We start from the raw sequence: 17,904 nt of genomic DNA, 5'->3' as shown, positions 1-17,904 counted from the left end.
TTGTATTTTGGCATATGTAAAATGGTTATTCACCCCACCTACCATGTAAAATCTAGATTTTTCCACTTTGGTTTGACCACAGTTAAATGTATCTATAATAATGCTGTAGGTTCCTAGACCCTGGACACTTGGGTCATTGGCTTCTTTAATCCTTTAGCAAGAGGGACTATCACATAGTGGTTAAGAACAACAGGCTCTGAAGGCAGACTTCCTGAGCTTCTACCCTAAACCTGCCACTTTTCTGCATGACCTTGGGCAAGTGATTTGACATCTCTATGTTTTGGTTTCCTTTGAAAATGCAGACAATGCTAGTACCCATCCCATAGGTTGTTTTGAAGATTATTCTAAGTATCTCAGACATATTAGATTCTAGTAACATAGTAAGTGCTATGTAAGGGTTACTATTATTGTTGTTATTATCCTAGAGAATTGTGTAAACTCATCTGGTTTGACTTGGGCCACATTGTAACCAAGGCCAGAGTACAGATATACTTCTGAGTTTAGAATGGTTCTTTGACTTGCATAATTTAATATTGCCCTAATTGCATTCCGTGAGTTGGGTACTGTTGGTGAATAATTATTCTCATTTTTATGGAAAAACTAGAGTGGATGAGCTTTCTGAAGTCACATAGATTGTCAGTAGTGGGGCTTAGTCCAGAACCCAGGTATGCTGATTCCCAGCTCCAGACTCTGAAACCCAAAGGAGCGGCAAACATTGTACAAGGAGAGGAGCCAAGATACAGGAGGAGTCAGCATCCTGAGCCTGCCTCTGCAAGGTCCTGCTCCCAGCTGGGGCTGCTGGGAGTCTGCTCTTAAAAGGGATTCCAGAGCCCAGACCCAGCATCTGGAAAATTTCTTCTGTGTTCATCAGTCAATGCCTCCCTGCCATCTGCATACCTCCTGCTGGACCTCCCATCTTTTTCCACCAGCCCTTTTTCTCATTGTGTTCAGCCCTCAGTGTTGATGTCCTGCTCTGGTATATCTGAAAGCCTGGTTGTCTGAGATTACCTCATCTCTTGGTTTGTAGGGATCTCATTTTCTTTCTTTGGTTCATTGAGACTGGCCAGGTAGTCACTGGCTATGGACTTGAACCCCTTCCCCACTGCTCACACTCTTTCTCTCTCTCTCTCTCTCTCACACCCAACCATGAGCATGCACACGCCATCCCCGACTCTTCCACCAGGAGGGTTGGGATATTTGGTAATGGTCTCAGCCATATCATGTCTGAATAATCAACCCCAAGTAAGGTTGACCAACTGAAAATTCAGGAAAGTGTAGATAACCTTTGCACAATCAAATGATTCTCCCCCACTTTCCTTTTGGGGTGTGTGGGGGGCACATAAGCAGATTTTATTTGGAATCACACTTCGTCTTCTGTCTCCCTATTCGCTTCAGCACATGTACTGAATAGCCAAAGAGTTTGGATTATAGTGCCAGCAGGAAGAAAGAATGGTGCTACATGTTACGTAGCTAGGCTGTGGCACGGAGACCACTCCAGCGAGTCAGAGGTGGGACTGGAGTTCCTATAGCCATTTGCTGTGTCATCTTAGGAAAGTCTCTGTACCTTGTCAGGGGCCTCAGTTTCTTTATAAAATGGGTAACACACACTTCAGCATATTGTTGAGAGATTTAAATGGTATAATATGTGGGAAATCACTTTGTTAAAGACTTTACAATTTCTTGGCATATTTTACTGTTAGCCAATGCCTCGATGCATCAAAAGAAGTAGCCCAAATTGGAAGGAAGGATCTGAGGTACAGCTCATAGCCCGGTGATGGCACCTGTGCTCTCCCACAGAAACATGTAGGAACCCTCATGTTCTGGTGTTTTAAATTTTGCTTTTGTGTTAGGAAATTATAAGTCACTTTTTCCTCTAGAAATGCAGTTTCTTTAGGACTTGGATTTAAATCCAGACTCTATCATGTACTAGCTGTGTGACCGTTAACCCCTGTTTCCTTAATTGTTATTTCAGCACGATAAATTTCTGACATATGTGAATAAAAATGAGGTATGTCATTATGCTGTATATTTAGTATTCAAAAACCCAGTATTAGGATTAGCTGTGGTTAAAATCATCCCAGTGGTTATGGAGGTTGCCCTTTAACCTGCAGCTGAGCCCGGAGGGAGGGATGTGTCCATTCTCACCTGGGACAGCTTCAGACCCGCACAACTGGACACACGCTGAGAGGCTTCCCTCCTCCCTCATGCTCCAAACTTTCAAGGCAAGATGCTGCTTTGATCTTGGGCCCTCTGCAGAAAATCTCCCTTGGCAAGCCTCCCCATGACAGCTGGGCTCTGCAATGGCAACTTTCTGCAGACAACACTGAAAAAAATCTCAACGCTAAGTACCCCGGAGAAGACTTGATGAGGGAAGCCAGGTGTGTGCCGGGAACCCAGCTGGAGAGAGTTGAAACTGTGCCAGGTAGCTTCACGTTTTTAAAAAAGGTACCCTTAGGAGAATCCCTGAAATGATCCCCACTGCGGTGGTCTTGATTAGCCAGGGACACCAGGTTTCTTCCACAGATTGCCTGTGGTCAATTTTCTATGCATCTTGACAAAAAAGAAATGTGAAAAGTTCTATGTTGGATCTCACAACCAGGCAACACAAGGCTGTGTTTGTCCTTGCTGAGCCAGGAGACAAAGAAACCAATTAAAACTTCTCATGTTTTATCCTCTGGTGGTGCTATCAACATAAAGGTGAAGGACTGGTCTAGAGCATGCATGCAGGGAGGAGGTGCTAGTGCTTCCTGCCTGGTGTGGATTTGGGGGAGACCACCTGACTCAGCCAAATGTATCATTTATAGTAGGTAATTGAAAGGCTTAGGAAGATGGAGTTTCTGCCATACAAAATACCCAAAAGCAGGCAGGCTCTTAGAAATCTCTTTGATTCATTGGCAAAGGATGGCTGAAGCTTCTTGGAACCAGCAGACCCCTTGCCCAGGCAAGTCCCATGATCAGAGCATTCAAATGATCCACTTCTTTGTGGCCAGGGGCAGATCCAGGTTTTGGGGAGTGTGAAACCTCTGTAATTTGAGGGAGCCCTCTTGAATACTATATAATCGGGAATGCAAAATTAGGTATGAAATGAATGTTTATTTGGAATAGAACTGTATCAAAGGAAACTTTAAAATTTTAAGTTGATAAATTCCACAAATGTCAAAATACCTAGAAAAGTATCAATCTTTATTGAAGATATGCCTCTAGAGAAACTTTTTTTCCTGCAAATTTCTCATAGCTTCATTATTTGGTGAAATTTTGTAATTTTTTTCTAGAGAGAATAGATAATTCCCTCTTTTAGCATGGTTGATCGAAAATTGATTTTTTAAAATAGTTTAGAAATGTTTCTTTCAGTTTCACCATTTATTATTGGTAGTTTCACCACTACATTATTGGTAAAACTTTTAGGATTATTACATTTTGGAGAAACTCTTACACGTTTCTTTCATATATGGTAGGAGCTGTATAAGATTTCAAGACATTTTGGCCCGGCACAGTGGCTCACACCTGTAATCCCAGCACTTTGGGAGGCCGAGGCAGGTGGATCTCCTGAGATTAGGAGTTCGAGACGAACCCAGGAGGCAGAGGTTGCAGTGAGCCGAGATCACGCCATTGCACTCCAGCCTGGGCGACAGAGTGAGACTGTGTCTCAAAAAAAAAGATTTCAGGACATTTCAATTTGTGTGTGTGTTGATGTGTAGGCATGTATACATACACTTAACAACTGAATCTTAAATGTTCTTTGAATTGATGAATGAGTTTGTTAATCATTTTGCCATCAGTTTTATGTTGGTCCCTGCATATTTGTGTTAATATGGTGGATAGTAAGAGTATTACTGGAAGCCATTCCTACTGATACTGTTGGAACAATTTAACTAGACACAGAAGTGACTGCAAATTATACAAATATTCCCCCACTGAATCATAATTAAATGTTACTCCTACGCAATGTCCCCTTAGGTGAGGATTCCCATAGACACTCCCATTGTCACTCAGCTGAAGGGAAAATGTGGTAGAAGAAGTCCTAGTGGAGTGAGACAGTGATCTCCACAGATTATAGTGTAAATTACCTACCTTTACAAATTAAAAAAAAAAAAAAATTCACATGATCATGTGACTCTATTACCAGGGTCTTTCCCAGGGTCTTGGAAGGGGCCTATGCAAGCAAGAAACCCTTAACGCATGAGCTTTATTAGCTCCATGGTAGATCTACATGTGAAGGTTCACTCCACTTAATCTAGGCCTACTTCCCTAAACATGGTGGCCGGCTAGGCTTCCTTTACTCGTCATTAAATGTTGAGAAATGACTGGTATTTCAATCCAACTCAGTTGCCCAATATTTCCTCAACTTAAAAGCCTTGTTGGTTTGGGGTTCCATTCCTGCATATCCCCACTTTCATACAGTAGACAGAAAAAAGCCAAGCTTTGAGGAATGTTTCCTAAGAGGAAAGTAGGTTTCGGTCCGGGCTTTCCATCTGCAGTAGAGAGGGCTTCCCTCAGTCGTGTAGGGCCCTTGTCTACATAAATAATTAGAATCACTCCAAGTCAGTATGTGAGCACCATTCTGGTAGCCCACTGTTTCGCAGTCCCACAAAAGAAATACTGTGCTGGCCAGAAGCAGTAGTCAGCTTGTCTGGCTGCCCTCCCTGGAACAAGGGCCTGGCCTTGAGCTTTAAGACAGCCTGATCCAGATGTGAGTCCTAGTGCTCCTTGGAGCATCTGATGGGTTGCGTGGGTGGGCTAGAAAGTTGGAGCAAACCATGAAGGGGAGAAAGCAAGCCTGGGACTGAGGCCCATGCAGGTCCAGGTCTAGGTCCAGGCCTGGGGTACTCTACCTGAATGACACCATCCAGTCCTAGGTATTGGAGGGGGACTTAGGACATTCTGAGGAAGGTACTTTAAAGCACAGGGCACCTGAGGTGTCTGCGCCCATATCTAAGGGCAATACTAGCAATGAGACTTTTTTCTTTGTTTTTTTTTTTTTTTTTTTTTTTTCTCTTGTTGTTGTAGTAATGATTGTGAAGTATTCAAAGATAGAACCTGCTGGAAAAGCTGAACTTACCCTGGAATTGTTCACTGTCATTTTAATTGGCTCTATTTAAATAATTTTCCTGAAGAGTATGATAATTGAACTTTAGTAAGTGTATTTTGTCTCCAGGGATTTTGATTCCTGGCCACCCACCCCTCTGTACTCCCAACCTCATCCCCCTGGTGGGACCTTCTCTCCTGTCTCTATATGAACTCCCATTCTCACCTCCTCATTCTAGTGTTCCTATATGACCATCTCTGGATGTTATTTGTGAAAGATTTGTGAGATTGAAAACAAACTTCCGTGTCTATTTCTCTGTCTTTGTTTAGGAAGCAGAGAGGATGTTGGTGAATTGAAGCCAATAGCAAATGAGTGTGCTCACAACTTTCTTTTGCTAGTTTCCCCTCTCTTGCTAGTTTCCCTCTCTTGCTAGTTTCCCCTCTCTTGTTAGTTTCCCCCTCTTGCTAGTTTCCCCTTCTCTTGCTACTTTCCCCTCCCTTGCTAGTTTTTCCCCTCTCTTGCTAGTTTACCTTCTCTTGCTAGTTTTTCCCCTCCCTTGCTAGTTTTCCCCTCTCTTGCTACTTTACCCTCTCTTGCTAGTTTCCCCCTCTGGTTAGTTTCCCTCTCTTGGTAGTTTCCCCCTCTTGTTAGTTTCCTCCTCTTGCTAGTTTCCCCCTCTCTGGTTAGTTTCCCTATCTTGCTAGTTTCCCCCTCTCTTGGTAGTTTCCTCCTCTTGCTAGTTTCCCCCTCTGGTTAGTTTCCCTCTCTTGCTAGTTTCCCTCTCTGGTTAGTTTCCCTCTCTTGCTAGTTTCCCCCTCTCTTGTTAGTTTCCCTATCTTGCTAGTTTCCCCCTCTGGTTAGTTTCCTCCTCTTGCTAGTTTCCTCCTCTCGCTAGTTTCCCGCTCTCTTGTTAGTTTCCTCCTCTTGCTAGTTTCCCACTCTTTTGCTAGTTTCCCTCTCTTGCTAGTTTCCCCTCTTCTGCTTGTGCTCTGCTTCTCATTGTCTCTGGCTGCTCTCACCTAGGGTATAGCATTTGGCCTTGCATATGATGGTGGCAGAGCATGTGTACAAAGAATGCTTGAAGGAACTTAGTTTGGAGAATAAAAGATTTAAGGAAGACATGTGAGCTTCAAATATCTGAAGCTTCATCATGTGGAAGAGAAGAAGCCCTATTCTTTGTGACCCCAAGCAGTTAAATTGGGTCAGTGAGTAGAGGTTAGAGAAAGATTCAATTCCAGGGGAAAGAAAAACTGTTATGGTTGTCAGAAAAATGGAATGTGCTATTTCGTGGTGATTGCTTGGCAAATATTTTAGGGACCTGATTCTGACATTGGTTGGATTGGAATTCAATCTTTTGTGGCAAGTTGAAATGAAGTATGAGGAAATCTGTGTAACAGCCCAAGGTTAGATAACATCCTCACAGAGCAAGAACATCCCTTTTCTTTGATTTTACCTTCTCCTAGGTTCAAGTGGACCCCACTTCTGGGAACTGTAATCTGAGTCTTTGACTCTTGCATATGGCATTTCTTCTACCCTTGTATGTTTTGTTCCTGTAGCTCTGCGCCCATTCCCTGGCTGGGACCCCCTTTTATCTGCCGACTTGGTTAACTCCTCTCTCATATGTCTCTCAAAGTCATGGCCCAACCAGGCATGCCTATCTAGTCATCACCTTACCTAGGCTCAGCTTGTCTGTATGTAGCTTAAGCCAGGAGTTAGTATGGGGACTAAGTTGTCATTAAACCCTTTCCAGTACCTATGATTCTGTGAATCTATGGCTCTTGCCTTATTTGGTTTGGCCGTGATTGGACAGTGGGTCCCACTGGAGGATGGCTCCTGGAATAATCTCCCCCATCATGCCCCCCTCTGACTTTTTTCTTTCATTCTCTAATTCCCTCACTAACAGAGAAAGAATATATCTTAATGAGGCCTTCTGAAATAATTTCTGGTTTTCTTTTTGTTTTTTTTTGTTTTGTTTTGTTTTTTTCTTTTGAGACAGAGTCTCGCTCTGTCACCTGGGGGCATGATCTCTACTCACTGCAACCTCCACCTCCCAGGTTCAAGCGATTCTCCTGCCTCAGCCTCCCAAGTAGCTGGGATTACAGGCTCCTGCCATCATGCCCAGCTAATATTTGTATTTTTAGTAGAGATGGGTTTCACTATGTTGGCCAGGCTGGTCTCGAACTCCTGACCTCAAATAATCTGCCTACCAGGGCCTCCCAACGTACTGGAATTACAGGTGTGGGCCACCATGCCCAGCCCTTGTTTTCATTACTAGAAACGAATTAAGTTTTATGGTTTTGCCTATTGTAAAAATATTTTACTCTATGGAATCTTCCCTTTTAGTGTGTTTTAGAAACAGAACTATAGAGGAAAGAAAACTGTGATGAGACAATCAAGTTTATTCATTCTTCCTCAAATGATCTGGACTTAGTCTTACCTGCCTAGCGAAAGTTGGGCTGTGTTCCCAACAGTGGGAGTGAAAAAGTAGCAATACCATATACCCACAGCCGAATTGATTTTAGCCCCCACCCTGAGGTCTCACAGGAGCAGACTGGACTCATCAGCGCCTGTCAGTCATGGCCTATGCTCCTTGCTAAGCTGTTTGTCTTCCTGGACCAAGATCCTTAACCTTTGTCACATCACTGATTTGGAGTATCTGCTGGATCACTTGGCAGAAGTGACACCAGCTCTGGAGTACCTCAGTCTGCTGGGCAACGTGGCCTGTCCCAACGAGCTGGTCAGCTTGGAAAAGGATGAGGAAGACTACAAGAGATACAGGTGAGTGTCCAGGGGTTGGAGCATGGTGGGAAAAGGGAAAAAGAGAAGCTTTAGGGGATGATATTTTACTCTGGGGTGCATAGTAGATGTTTGGTACATATCAGTGGGTTTCCCGTGACAATGTTAAACTTTTACCTTTTGGTAACCTATAGCCATTGTCTCTCTTGGTTGAGGTCACAAAAGCTAAGAAAGATGAAAAGTTATTGCCTTGTCTACTTTTTTTGTGAAGTGTCAGATATTAAGTATTTTAGGTTTCCCAAGTTACATGGACTTCTCACAACTACTCAACTCTGCTTTCATAATGCAGAAGTAGTCATATGTAATTTGTGAACGAATGGGCATGGCTTTGTTCCAGTAAAGCTTTATTTACAAAACAGATGGCAGGCTAGATTTGACCCATGGGCTATAACTTGCTGACCCCTGCTCTGTGTTGTAAGATCTTTCTGTGGTCTGTCTCAGAGTCATCTTGAAGAGAGAGATGACTTCCCACCAAAATTTAGGGAGCTCATAGACAATCTCAAGAGGAAGTCCCACAGGCCCATAACTCTCCACCATAATTTAGGGAGCTCATAGACAATCTCAAGAGGAAGTCCCACAGGCCCATACCTCTCCACCATAGAGCTATGCCCTGGTGCCCACCAGCCATGCGCTTTGATGGGCTACACGTAGAAATGCTTTTTGTTCTTCTATCTACTTCTCAACCATGTGCTTTAAAAGCCCTGATCCAAAGTCATTTAGGGAGTCTTTTTGGTCTTACCCATTTTACCAAAGTCACTTAATTTTCCTTCTTCACTTAAAATTGTCTATGTTCTCATTGTTGATTGTTGTTTTGTAAATGCTTTAATGATCTTTTCATGGACCTCTCTCTCCATTATGACATAAGCTGTCATTAAACACCCCACCTGAATCACTCTTAAAAATAACTTAATAAATTTTGTATATGTATATATGCATATATACATATACATCTGTGTCTATATGTATATGTATGTGTACACACACATACATGCACTTGTTCATTTATTCATTCATTCATGGGGCCAAGAAGCTATGTGTGAAGCCAACCATGTAGGCACATTTTTGTTATTTTTTTCTAGAATGAGAGAGGTAGAGAGGGATTGGTCTCAAGTACAGGGCTTATGAGGTTGCAAAAGGAAAAGAAGAGCTAAGAAAAATTGTTTCTTTTCTTTTTTTTGTGTATCATCAGCTCTCAAATAATTACTATTTGTTTTTTCTATTGTAACTGGTCGCATTAGCAAAAGTACTAAGACCAAGGTATATGGGGTCAGATCAGAAGATCTGATGTGGAGTCCAGCTTTGCCAGTGAGACCTTTAAAATGGGAGGACAGTCTATATCAGTATTCCATAATCAAGGATCTGCCTCTGAGTCATCCAAGGCATTCTGATGCAGTTGGTGGCAATTACAACACAACAGTCCATAGGTGTTTCTGATGTCCAGTTGGCTTTAGAATTCGGAGACACTCAGCTCCCAACAAGTTCAATTTCTTCCTTTACTGTCTCACACCATTTTATAGATTCTATCTTGCGTATTTCTCTCACTTCTTCATGTATTTCCACATCTAGAGAATGGCTTCCAGTGTGTAGGAGCTGAGTTGTCTTGACTCTTGAAGCCTCATCAATGCCTAAAGTAGTGCTGGATATGATAAAAGGGCTTGGCACATTTTTTTTTTTTTTTTCTGGAGGTGGCTTGAAACCACCTTTCCTTCTCAGGAACTAGGAACTTATAGGGAGATGCAGGGATCTTTGGCCATCTCAGATACCCACTGCCCATTTGGAATCAGATCCATTTGGATGTCAACAAATGCAGCTAATAAGCAAAGGACTATGATTCAGACTCAATCCAAGTGCTGGTTGTGGGTCATGAATCTTTAGGGAGGGCTGGATTCTACAAGTGTGGTCTATCTCACGGGCTAGCCTGGGCACCCTCCAAGCCCATCCTCCCCACTCCAGTTCTGTTCCCTTGGAAGGAGTTGAGGGGTGGGGCTAGGGAGGTGGTTTGTGAGTGCACATATGACAAAGTTGCCATGAGAGGCTAGATTCCAGAGGTCATACAAAGCCAAAATCATAACTAGTCAAAATTAACTTGGAAAATTTACATCATCCACAATGATGGCAAGATGCTTGCACTCCAAGAGAATCAGGGACTAAGAACAGCACAAGGAACAGTAAATATGTTCCCATGTAGTTACACATTCACTGCACAGCAACTGGTTGAAGAGTGGAATGGTAGGCTGATTCTCTAGCACATTTAAATTTTTTATTCATTTAATCTCTTTATTTTTTACTATTGGTTTGATGAGCGCTCACACTTGTATATGGAAAAGATCGATATGTGTTTGATATAGTTCCATTCTATGGTCTGTAAGCAGATCCGCTTTGTCCTTCCTCGAGTTTGTGCTCTATTTGCCACTGAGAAATTTTAGGGTTTTGCAATATGACTTTTGATTCTGGAGTTCCTGTGGCATTTGTGTTTATACAAAGCAATGCAGCTGCCTTTTTTTTCTTTTGGTAAAACATTTTCCTGGCCCTTCATCCACAAAACATGAGGTTTGCCTTCCTTCTAGCTGTTACCCAGAGCCTAATAGTAGAACCTCTATGTAAATTTATGTGACATTTTCACTAGAAAATTGCTTAAAAATGAATGATATTTCTACAGTTTACTGTTTTTCACTTTAAGTACATTTTCTGACAATATGTCTTCTATTAATCATTTAAGCAATACTAGGAGCCTTAAAGGAGTGTATTCAGAAGCAAGAACCCATGGTTCATTTAGTGCTGTCTGAAAAAATTTCTTATTGATTGGCATCCTCTGTGGTTATGTGATGTAATATTTATAACATGTCACCCAGCCATACATCAAAACAAGTGTGTCTGTTGTTTCATTTCCATGGGAGATGTTGATTTCAAAGAGGCCAGCCCAGTTTTTAGGTCACGTTGTGGCCAACCACTGGACCAGAAATGGGAAGTGACTCGATTTATGTAGTTACTGGAAATGGCATCACAGAGCTTGAGTTTCTGTGGAGTCTTTCCTCCCCTCCTCCCACATTCACTCCTTTCACTTCCTCACTTACCCCCTGTGCACCCAGTTGGATTTTCTTGGCACACATCCCCACCATAAAACAGGCTCATTAAACTTATATGTGAGCATGAACATACTACCAAGTTGTTGAGTAGCACCCTGGCCCCACTGGGGCAGGAGCAGAACCGTGCCTGGGGTTTCTCTTTGCCATTCATCATAGTTCATGGCTGAGAAATGTCCATAGTCCTGTTATTATAGGAGCTTAAACCTGTCTGTGATTTTCAGTGTGTACACACCATGCTGCTATTTTGGGATGAATGTTGAATGGAGGTGAATGTGATAATCAGCAGCCTCCAGGATTTGGGCAGGAAGAGAACAGCTGTGCAAGGCTTGGGCGGAGAGACCACCATGCTACTGAGAAACCGCTTTAGTGCCCCTTGTGGATTTCAACGCTAGCCAAAATAACAAATCAATATGGGAAAGTTGGGTGCCCAGAATGGTCTATTTCTTGTCTTCCCTTGCCATCGCTTTTTTTGTTTTTGCTACAGAAAGAACAATGGACTGAAGGTTAACAGTAGACAAGTCTGGACTTCACCTTTCAAATAACAGAGTTGGTCTCATGGTCTTTTAGCTCTTCGTCTGTCACTGAACCCTCTGTTGTTCATCCCCTCCTGCCACTCCAGTCTCTGGTTGGCCTTGCTTTCCTCCCTCCTCCCTGTAGGGCCTTCTGTATTCCTTACAACTTTCAATTATTTAAAACGTGACACCCTTTCTTTGTTCCCCTGCATGGAGCAGCCCTGGGGTCTGCCCAGTGTCTGCAGCACTCAGCCAAAGGGAAGGAGGGAGGGACCCTCCGCCGTCTGGTCGCTCTGGGCTGCCACCATTTCCCAGACGAGTAGGAGCTGTAAAACTTGTGGCTTACATAACCCAGTGAGCATTCTCCAGCTAATCTACAATCTGGGCTTTGAAGATCACAAGAAAGCAAAGGTCACGACCCAGAGATCAAAGTGACAGAAGCCCACAGAGTAATTGCCGGTTACCCTCTGTAGAGGGCCTTGGTCTGTCCTGTGGGTGTATTGTTTGCACAGAGACTTCAAACATGCTGCCGGTGAACTGTGAGGAAAATCAGCTGGCCTCTGCCAGTTGTCAGGCATTCATGAATGCTGTAGGTGAGCTCACCTCAGCTCATTAGAGTGAGATCATTGTCATCTCTCTGAGCATCTGCAGTTATTCCACTCACACTGTTTGTTCATTACTCTGTGGTCTTTATTGACTTTCTCACAGTCGTCATTTACTTGGAGGTGTTAGGGGTGGTTATATAAGGAAATTGGAATAACAAGAAAGGACGACATGGACATTTTTATTGTAAGTCAACTTTGAGCCACATAGAGTTCAAGCAAGGTAACATTTGAAGGAGGCTTAGACATCATTTGACCCATCCCCTTCACAGCATAGATAGAAAAACTGAGGCTCAGAAAGGCAGCAGAGACTGAACCAAGATCACAGGGCAAGATACACTCAGAGTCTGGCCTCTTTCCCTATGCTATTAGTCGCCAAGCTTTTTGTTACAAAAACTTGCCCTCCTTTTATTTTTCTCCCCAACATTTTAAAAACTTTGGTCTCCCAAATAGGCTGCACTGAAGCCATTGCTAAGTTTATTGTTATTATGAAACAGATACATTCAGCAGTTGGTCAGGGCTTCTGTTCAGCATGTGGTAACCAGTGTTATTAAATGGAGTTAATGTAATCTAGTCAACAGTGAGGAAGCATGATGTTTTGTTGACGGACTCATCTATCCCGTCAAGCTTTGTGAAAGATTGAGAATGGCTCACAGATCACCCATTGCTGCCTTCAGGGGTCTCAGGTAGGGTATCAGTAGCTTGTACCATGTCTCCCTGCCTCCAAAGAATGGAAGCAAGAAGGCGGCAAGAAATAATGCAAAGAAGCATAGACTGCCGTAAATGGAAGAAAATTTAAAAAACGAAACAAAACTCCAATGACCCCATGCCCAGTTCTCTCAAGAATTGGAAACTTGGTACTTCTTGAATAGAGTGTCAGAGAAAGAAACATGGCAGTCAACCCCATTCGCAGACCCTGGAGGCCCATCTGAGCTTTTCTGTGGTTGTAAGGTGTTCCTGGGGAGCAGCTATTGCCCTGGGGGGAGCAGCCATTGCCCTGGGGATAACAGTCACAGGCAGGGGGAAAGAACATCCTCCTCTCTCAGGTCTGGATGAAAAATGCCTGAGTGTCGAGACTAGAGCAGAGAAAATTGATTCTGGAAAGAAAGAAAAAAAAAGTATTTCTCCCGTTTCTTTTCTCCTCCTAGAGGTTTTAGCTCTCTCCTTAGAGGGAGTCCTTTAAGCAAATGGAACATTCTGTGTGAGAAGAAAGAGGACCTGAAAAGCTTGATGTGCTGGTCTCTCAGTTTTAGGAAATCTGTTTCCAGACAGAGACAAATGGGTCTTTAAGCACCTTCCCAGGATCCCTGCTCTCCTCTTGATAACCCCACCTTCTGTATCTCAGCCAAGAGTGCCTCTGACTCTCACCCCCACCCTTCACCACCCCCAGCCCTGGGGGCTTTCCCCCAGCCACCTTGAGAAGGTCAGGAAAATTGGAGTTGCCCTCTGGAGCTAGGGACGTGAGACTTAGAACTTAGACGGATCTCTTTTCATTAAGCAGTGCCCTGGCTTAACAAGCAGTTTTATAAATCTGAAGCTGTCTCCGGGTGTCGCAGGATTTATAGACGGGGGTTTCTGCCATAAAGCGGTTTATGATGGCTGCCTTCTCTGTTATTAGTAGCTGTCTCTTCCTTCAACCATTGCTGTTTGATAATAGCCTTAAAACACCCAGAATTACTTACCTGCAAACCCTATTCCCGATAGCCCCTGTTGACAGTCTGAATAAGTTTAGTGCCCTTTTGTTGTACTTTACTTTCAAAACAAACTGATTGAACCATCAATAGTTCGTGGAAGCTGACAGAGGGATGTCATCTGGACTAGCCCTTGTGATTGCAGGTTATCTGGGGGAGTTAACCTTCCCGCATTGTTAACTGAAATGTTTTATGTACTATGCAACTTTAGGATACTGCTGTGATAACCCCAGTAACTAAGTAATACATCACAGTAAAAAGATTTTGGTGCAACAAATAACCCAGGATTAAATTTACAAGGGTTGAATTGATATTGTAAAAGCCTTCATTCTGTGGCTTTGGGAATCCTCTCTTGTATTTTTATGGCAAACTTGTATTACACTCAGGATTGAAGCTGTGCTTTTTGACACCCTGACATGACCTAGAGCAAAGAGAAATAGATCTCCCAGGACCACGAAAGGACAGGCAAGCAGGAAGCCCACTGACTTATCACTTGGCAATAATGTTTGGAGCCAGTTCCAAGCCACCAAGGGGCAAGAAGATCTGGCAGACATGGCCACTGGCTGGGTTCTGTGCACTGCAGGCATTGGGGCAGGGCAACCCTTAGCAGAACTGGAAGGAGACTCTTTGCTCATCACCCTCCTAATTTCAAAGCTATTATTCCTCATGGTGTTATTTTCACGAGGACATTGGTTCTCAGCAGGACCAGCAGCATCAGCATCACCTGGGGACATATTAGAAATGTAAAGTTCAGGCCCAATTCCAGAAATACTGAATCAGAAACTCTGGGGATGGGGCCCTGCCATCTGTGTGTTGGCAAGTTTCCAGGAAATACTGATGCCCACTGAAGTTTGAGAACCACTGTGCAAGAATAGAAGCTCACTGAAAGAGCACAGATCTTCTGTATTGCTTTTATCTCCTCATGTTGGTACTTGACTCAGGTCCTGACACACAGTAGCTGTTTCATAATTACTTGTTGAACAAGTGAATGTATGAGTAAGTAAATGAAAGAAGACATCTCTATGGAGGAACTTTGGACCTTGAGCTGAATCTCAGATGGAACTATTTGGGGCAAGTCCTCCTAGTGTCCGTCAGACCTCTCCAAGCAGCAACCACTTGGAAACCCAGGCTGGCCCACGGGATGGGTGCCAAATCATCCCTCATTTCAGGGGGTGACTGGCAGCCTGTGTCATGGGCTGTCTCTTCGATTGTACAAGAAGAGTGATCTGAAAACAGCAGCTCTTTGTCATCTAAATTTTTTAACTAGCTTAAAAGCCAGCACCTCTCTCTCTCTCTTTCTCCTTTGATTTCAGGGCTGTGATCCAAAGTGAGGCAAAATGACAATGTGCGGTCTGTTGTCATCATGGTTCCTGCCAGCCCCATGAAGGCATCTTTCACTCCATCGTTAAACATTGGCTGATTTTCTAATACTGATGTTTTCTTCACCTGCATATTCATCTTTTCCCACCCTACACTTAGTGGGTGTCTTTACTCCCTGCGCGTCACTCCTGACATATTGTTTCTGTCTGTACATGTCTTTATTTGAAAGAGTCTGTTGTCATCAAGACTTTTCTGCTACAAGCAGAAGATGGAAGTTTTCTCTGACATTGACTGAGGCCGGTGGGAGCTCTACTGGAGGATAGAAAAGATATTTGGTGGTGGCTCATGCCTGTAATTCCAGCAGGTGGATCACTTGAGGTCAGGAGTTTGAGTCCAGCCGGGCCAACATGGTGAAATGCTGTCTCTACTAAAAATACAAAAATTAGCCAGGAGTAGTGGCACACACATGTAGTCCCAGCTACTCGGGAGGCTGAGACAGGGGAATTGCTTGAACCTGGGAGGCAGAGGTTGCAGTGAGCAGAGATCATGCCACTGCTCTCCAACCTGGGCAACAGAGCAAGACTCCATCTCAAAAAAAAAAAAAGAAAAATAAATAAAAGAAAGAAAAGATATTTGGGTGTTTTGTGGCACTTTCTTGATTTTGGGTGAGGTTAGCAGGTATTTGGAGGGAAGGGAGAACCCAGGGTAGGAAAAGGACAATAGATTGAGGCCAGGGAGGAAACAGGAAGTAGCCAGAGTCAAATTTCCAGGACACCAGGCATGGGGTGGACATTTCTGAAGGAAGAAAAGAATTTCATAATATTTTGACCTTAACAATGAGTCCTTTGAAGGTTATTCCTGCAGAACTCTAAACTATTCTCTCTGGCTTTGGGATGGTCAGCCAAGCCTTTTACCTGGATAAGCATATGCAGGCCATTTGGTGATAATGTCACCAGATCCTTGGGGTGTTGCTTCCTCAGTTGGAAACCTCTGCAACTGGTGGTTCCTTTGCCTGAGTTTTGCTTGGGCCTGCTGGGCTTGTTCCACCTACTCAGCCTGGTGGGCTGCACTTGGCTCATGCTACCAGTTCAGATCCCATGCCTGCCAAGGGTGGAGCGGTGAGGGGTACATGAGTAAGCAAGCACAGGGTCTGACCACTGCATACAACCAAGCATGCTGGCAGCAGCAGGCTGGGCAGCTCTAGGCACTGGCATGGGCACTAGCTCCCTGCAAGGCTGCATCTGGACCAGGCATACCACAACTGGCTTCCACTGCAGGCACTGGGGAATGTGTTGGCACCTGGAAGCTTGAAGATGCCAGGAACCACAGAGCCCCAAAGAGGTTGTCACAGCCTTGGCTTGGGGAGCTGTTAGGTCTGGGCTCCCCAAAGGGCCACAGATCTTCTCTCTGTCTCATCACCCACAATGTGGCAAGCAGGGGGACATGTTTCAGCCCTGTTTGTGTTACAGCTCTTTCAGCCCTGCCATTTGGTGGGTCCCAAGTTCTTGTCCCAGATCCAGGAAGAAGGAAGCATGCACACAATTGGAGGGTGAGCAAGGCAAAGAGGTGCTTTATTAAGCAACAGTACAGCTCTCAGTACAACTAAAGTGGGTAGCTCCTTTCTGCAGGCAGGTCATCTCAGTTTCTGTGCAGCCCTCAGCAGAGAGGAGACCCAGAGTGGGTAGCTCCTCTCCACAGGCAGGTTGTTCCATCATATGCCCAAGTCTGGCTGAGTCTGGGGCTTTTATGGGCATCAGAGGAAAGTTAGTGCATGCTGATTGGTCCATGGGTGGCCACAGCAGGGTCCAGAAAAAGCACCATATGTTCTCACTCCGATTTGTGAAACTGGTAGCCCAGCCCCTATGCTTTAGGCTACCGCTGGCCCGATGGTGGGGTTTCACTGGGGACACACCCCTTTCCACCTAGGAGCCTGTCTGCCTCCTGCTGCCAGCCATCAACCTGCTGTCTACAGTGCCCATGGTGCCCAGGCTGTTTATGCCAAGGGATGCCTGCAGGCCCATGCTGAGCTGTCCTCCGCTGTCCCTTGGCCTCCCTGCTGTGCTCCTCAGCACCCAAAGTCCAGAAGGGGCTGAGGTGGCAGGAGGCTGGTGTTTCAGTACTGCTCCGAGCATGTACACACTCAGTCAGATTGTGACAGTGCCTGGGCTTGGCTGCCACTTTGCTCCAAAATTGGAGTGGGCATTGGGAGTGGGGAGAGGCCAGGCAGTGGGAGCAGGCATTCCCAAGCCTTCCAGCGGAGGGGGTCTTCCCAAGCCCCCAAGAGCACAGGGATGCCTGGGTCTGCAGCTGCAGCTGGGCAGCTGCAGTTGCACCTGGGAGCAGGAGCTCCTGCCCCACCAACTCAGGAGGGCATGGGGTTCCCACCTGTTCCTGGCTCCTGCCAGCTCCACAGAGCAAGCAGCCCCTACTGCAGCTGCTGTATTTGCAGCAATTGCTCTAGATGGGCTGCTACTGCCACCAATAATGAGACCACCTTACGAGTGTGGAAGGTGGCCTTGGGAACCCAAGGCTCTAGTGAAGGCAAGCCACACTGTTCCAAGTAACATCCTCACTGAGGAATAGCTAGGTTCTTGGGGTTGCCTTAAGGTGTGGTTCCTTGATGCCCATTTGAGATTTCCTGTTTCCCCTTTTCCATTGAGTTTTCAGTCAGTAGACCTCTTGCTCTGTGCTCCCATAACCACTGTATGCATAACCTCAATTTTGGCACTTAGCTATGCTTATTCCTAATTTCTCCATGTGAGTGTATAATTTCTGTTACACTGAGAACAGCTTTGAGAGCAGGAAGCATGTTGTAATCATATCTGTATCCCTAAGTCCTGGCACATGGTAGGTGATCAAGAAATATCTGTG

The 17,904-nt window shown here is 44.6% G+C and overlaps 1 protein-coding gene across 2 annotated transcripts in view; it reads left to right on the top strand.

Annotated features, from left to right (window-relative positions):
• LRMDA (leucine rich melanocyte differentiation associated) overlaps positions 1 to 17,904 on the top strand; it is a 1,127,899-nt gene that overhangs the window by 606,415 nt on the left and 503,580 nt on the right. For both annotated transcript variants that reach the window (XM_063670438.1, XM_063670439.1), the window contains one exon: positions 7,667 to 7,804. In XM_063670438.1, coding sequence (XP_063526508.1) covers positions 7,667 to 7,804 — 138 coding nt within the window. The remainder of the gene's footprint in view (positions 1 to 7,666; positions 7,805 to 17,904) is intronic.

This window comes from Pongo pygmaeus, chromosome 8 (genome assembly GCF_028885625.2).
Source record: "Pongo pygmaeus isolate AG05252 chromosome 8, NHGRI_mPonPyg2-v2.0_pri, whole genome shotgun sequence".
NCBI lineage: Eukaryota > Metazoa > Chordata > Mammalia > Primates > Hominidae > Pongo > Pongo pygmaeus.
This window is presented reverse-complemented; position numbering and strand designations above follow the sequence as displayed.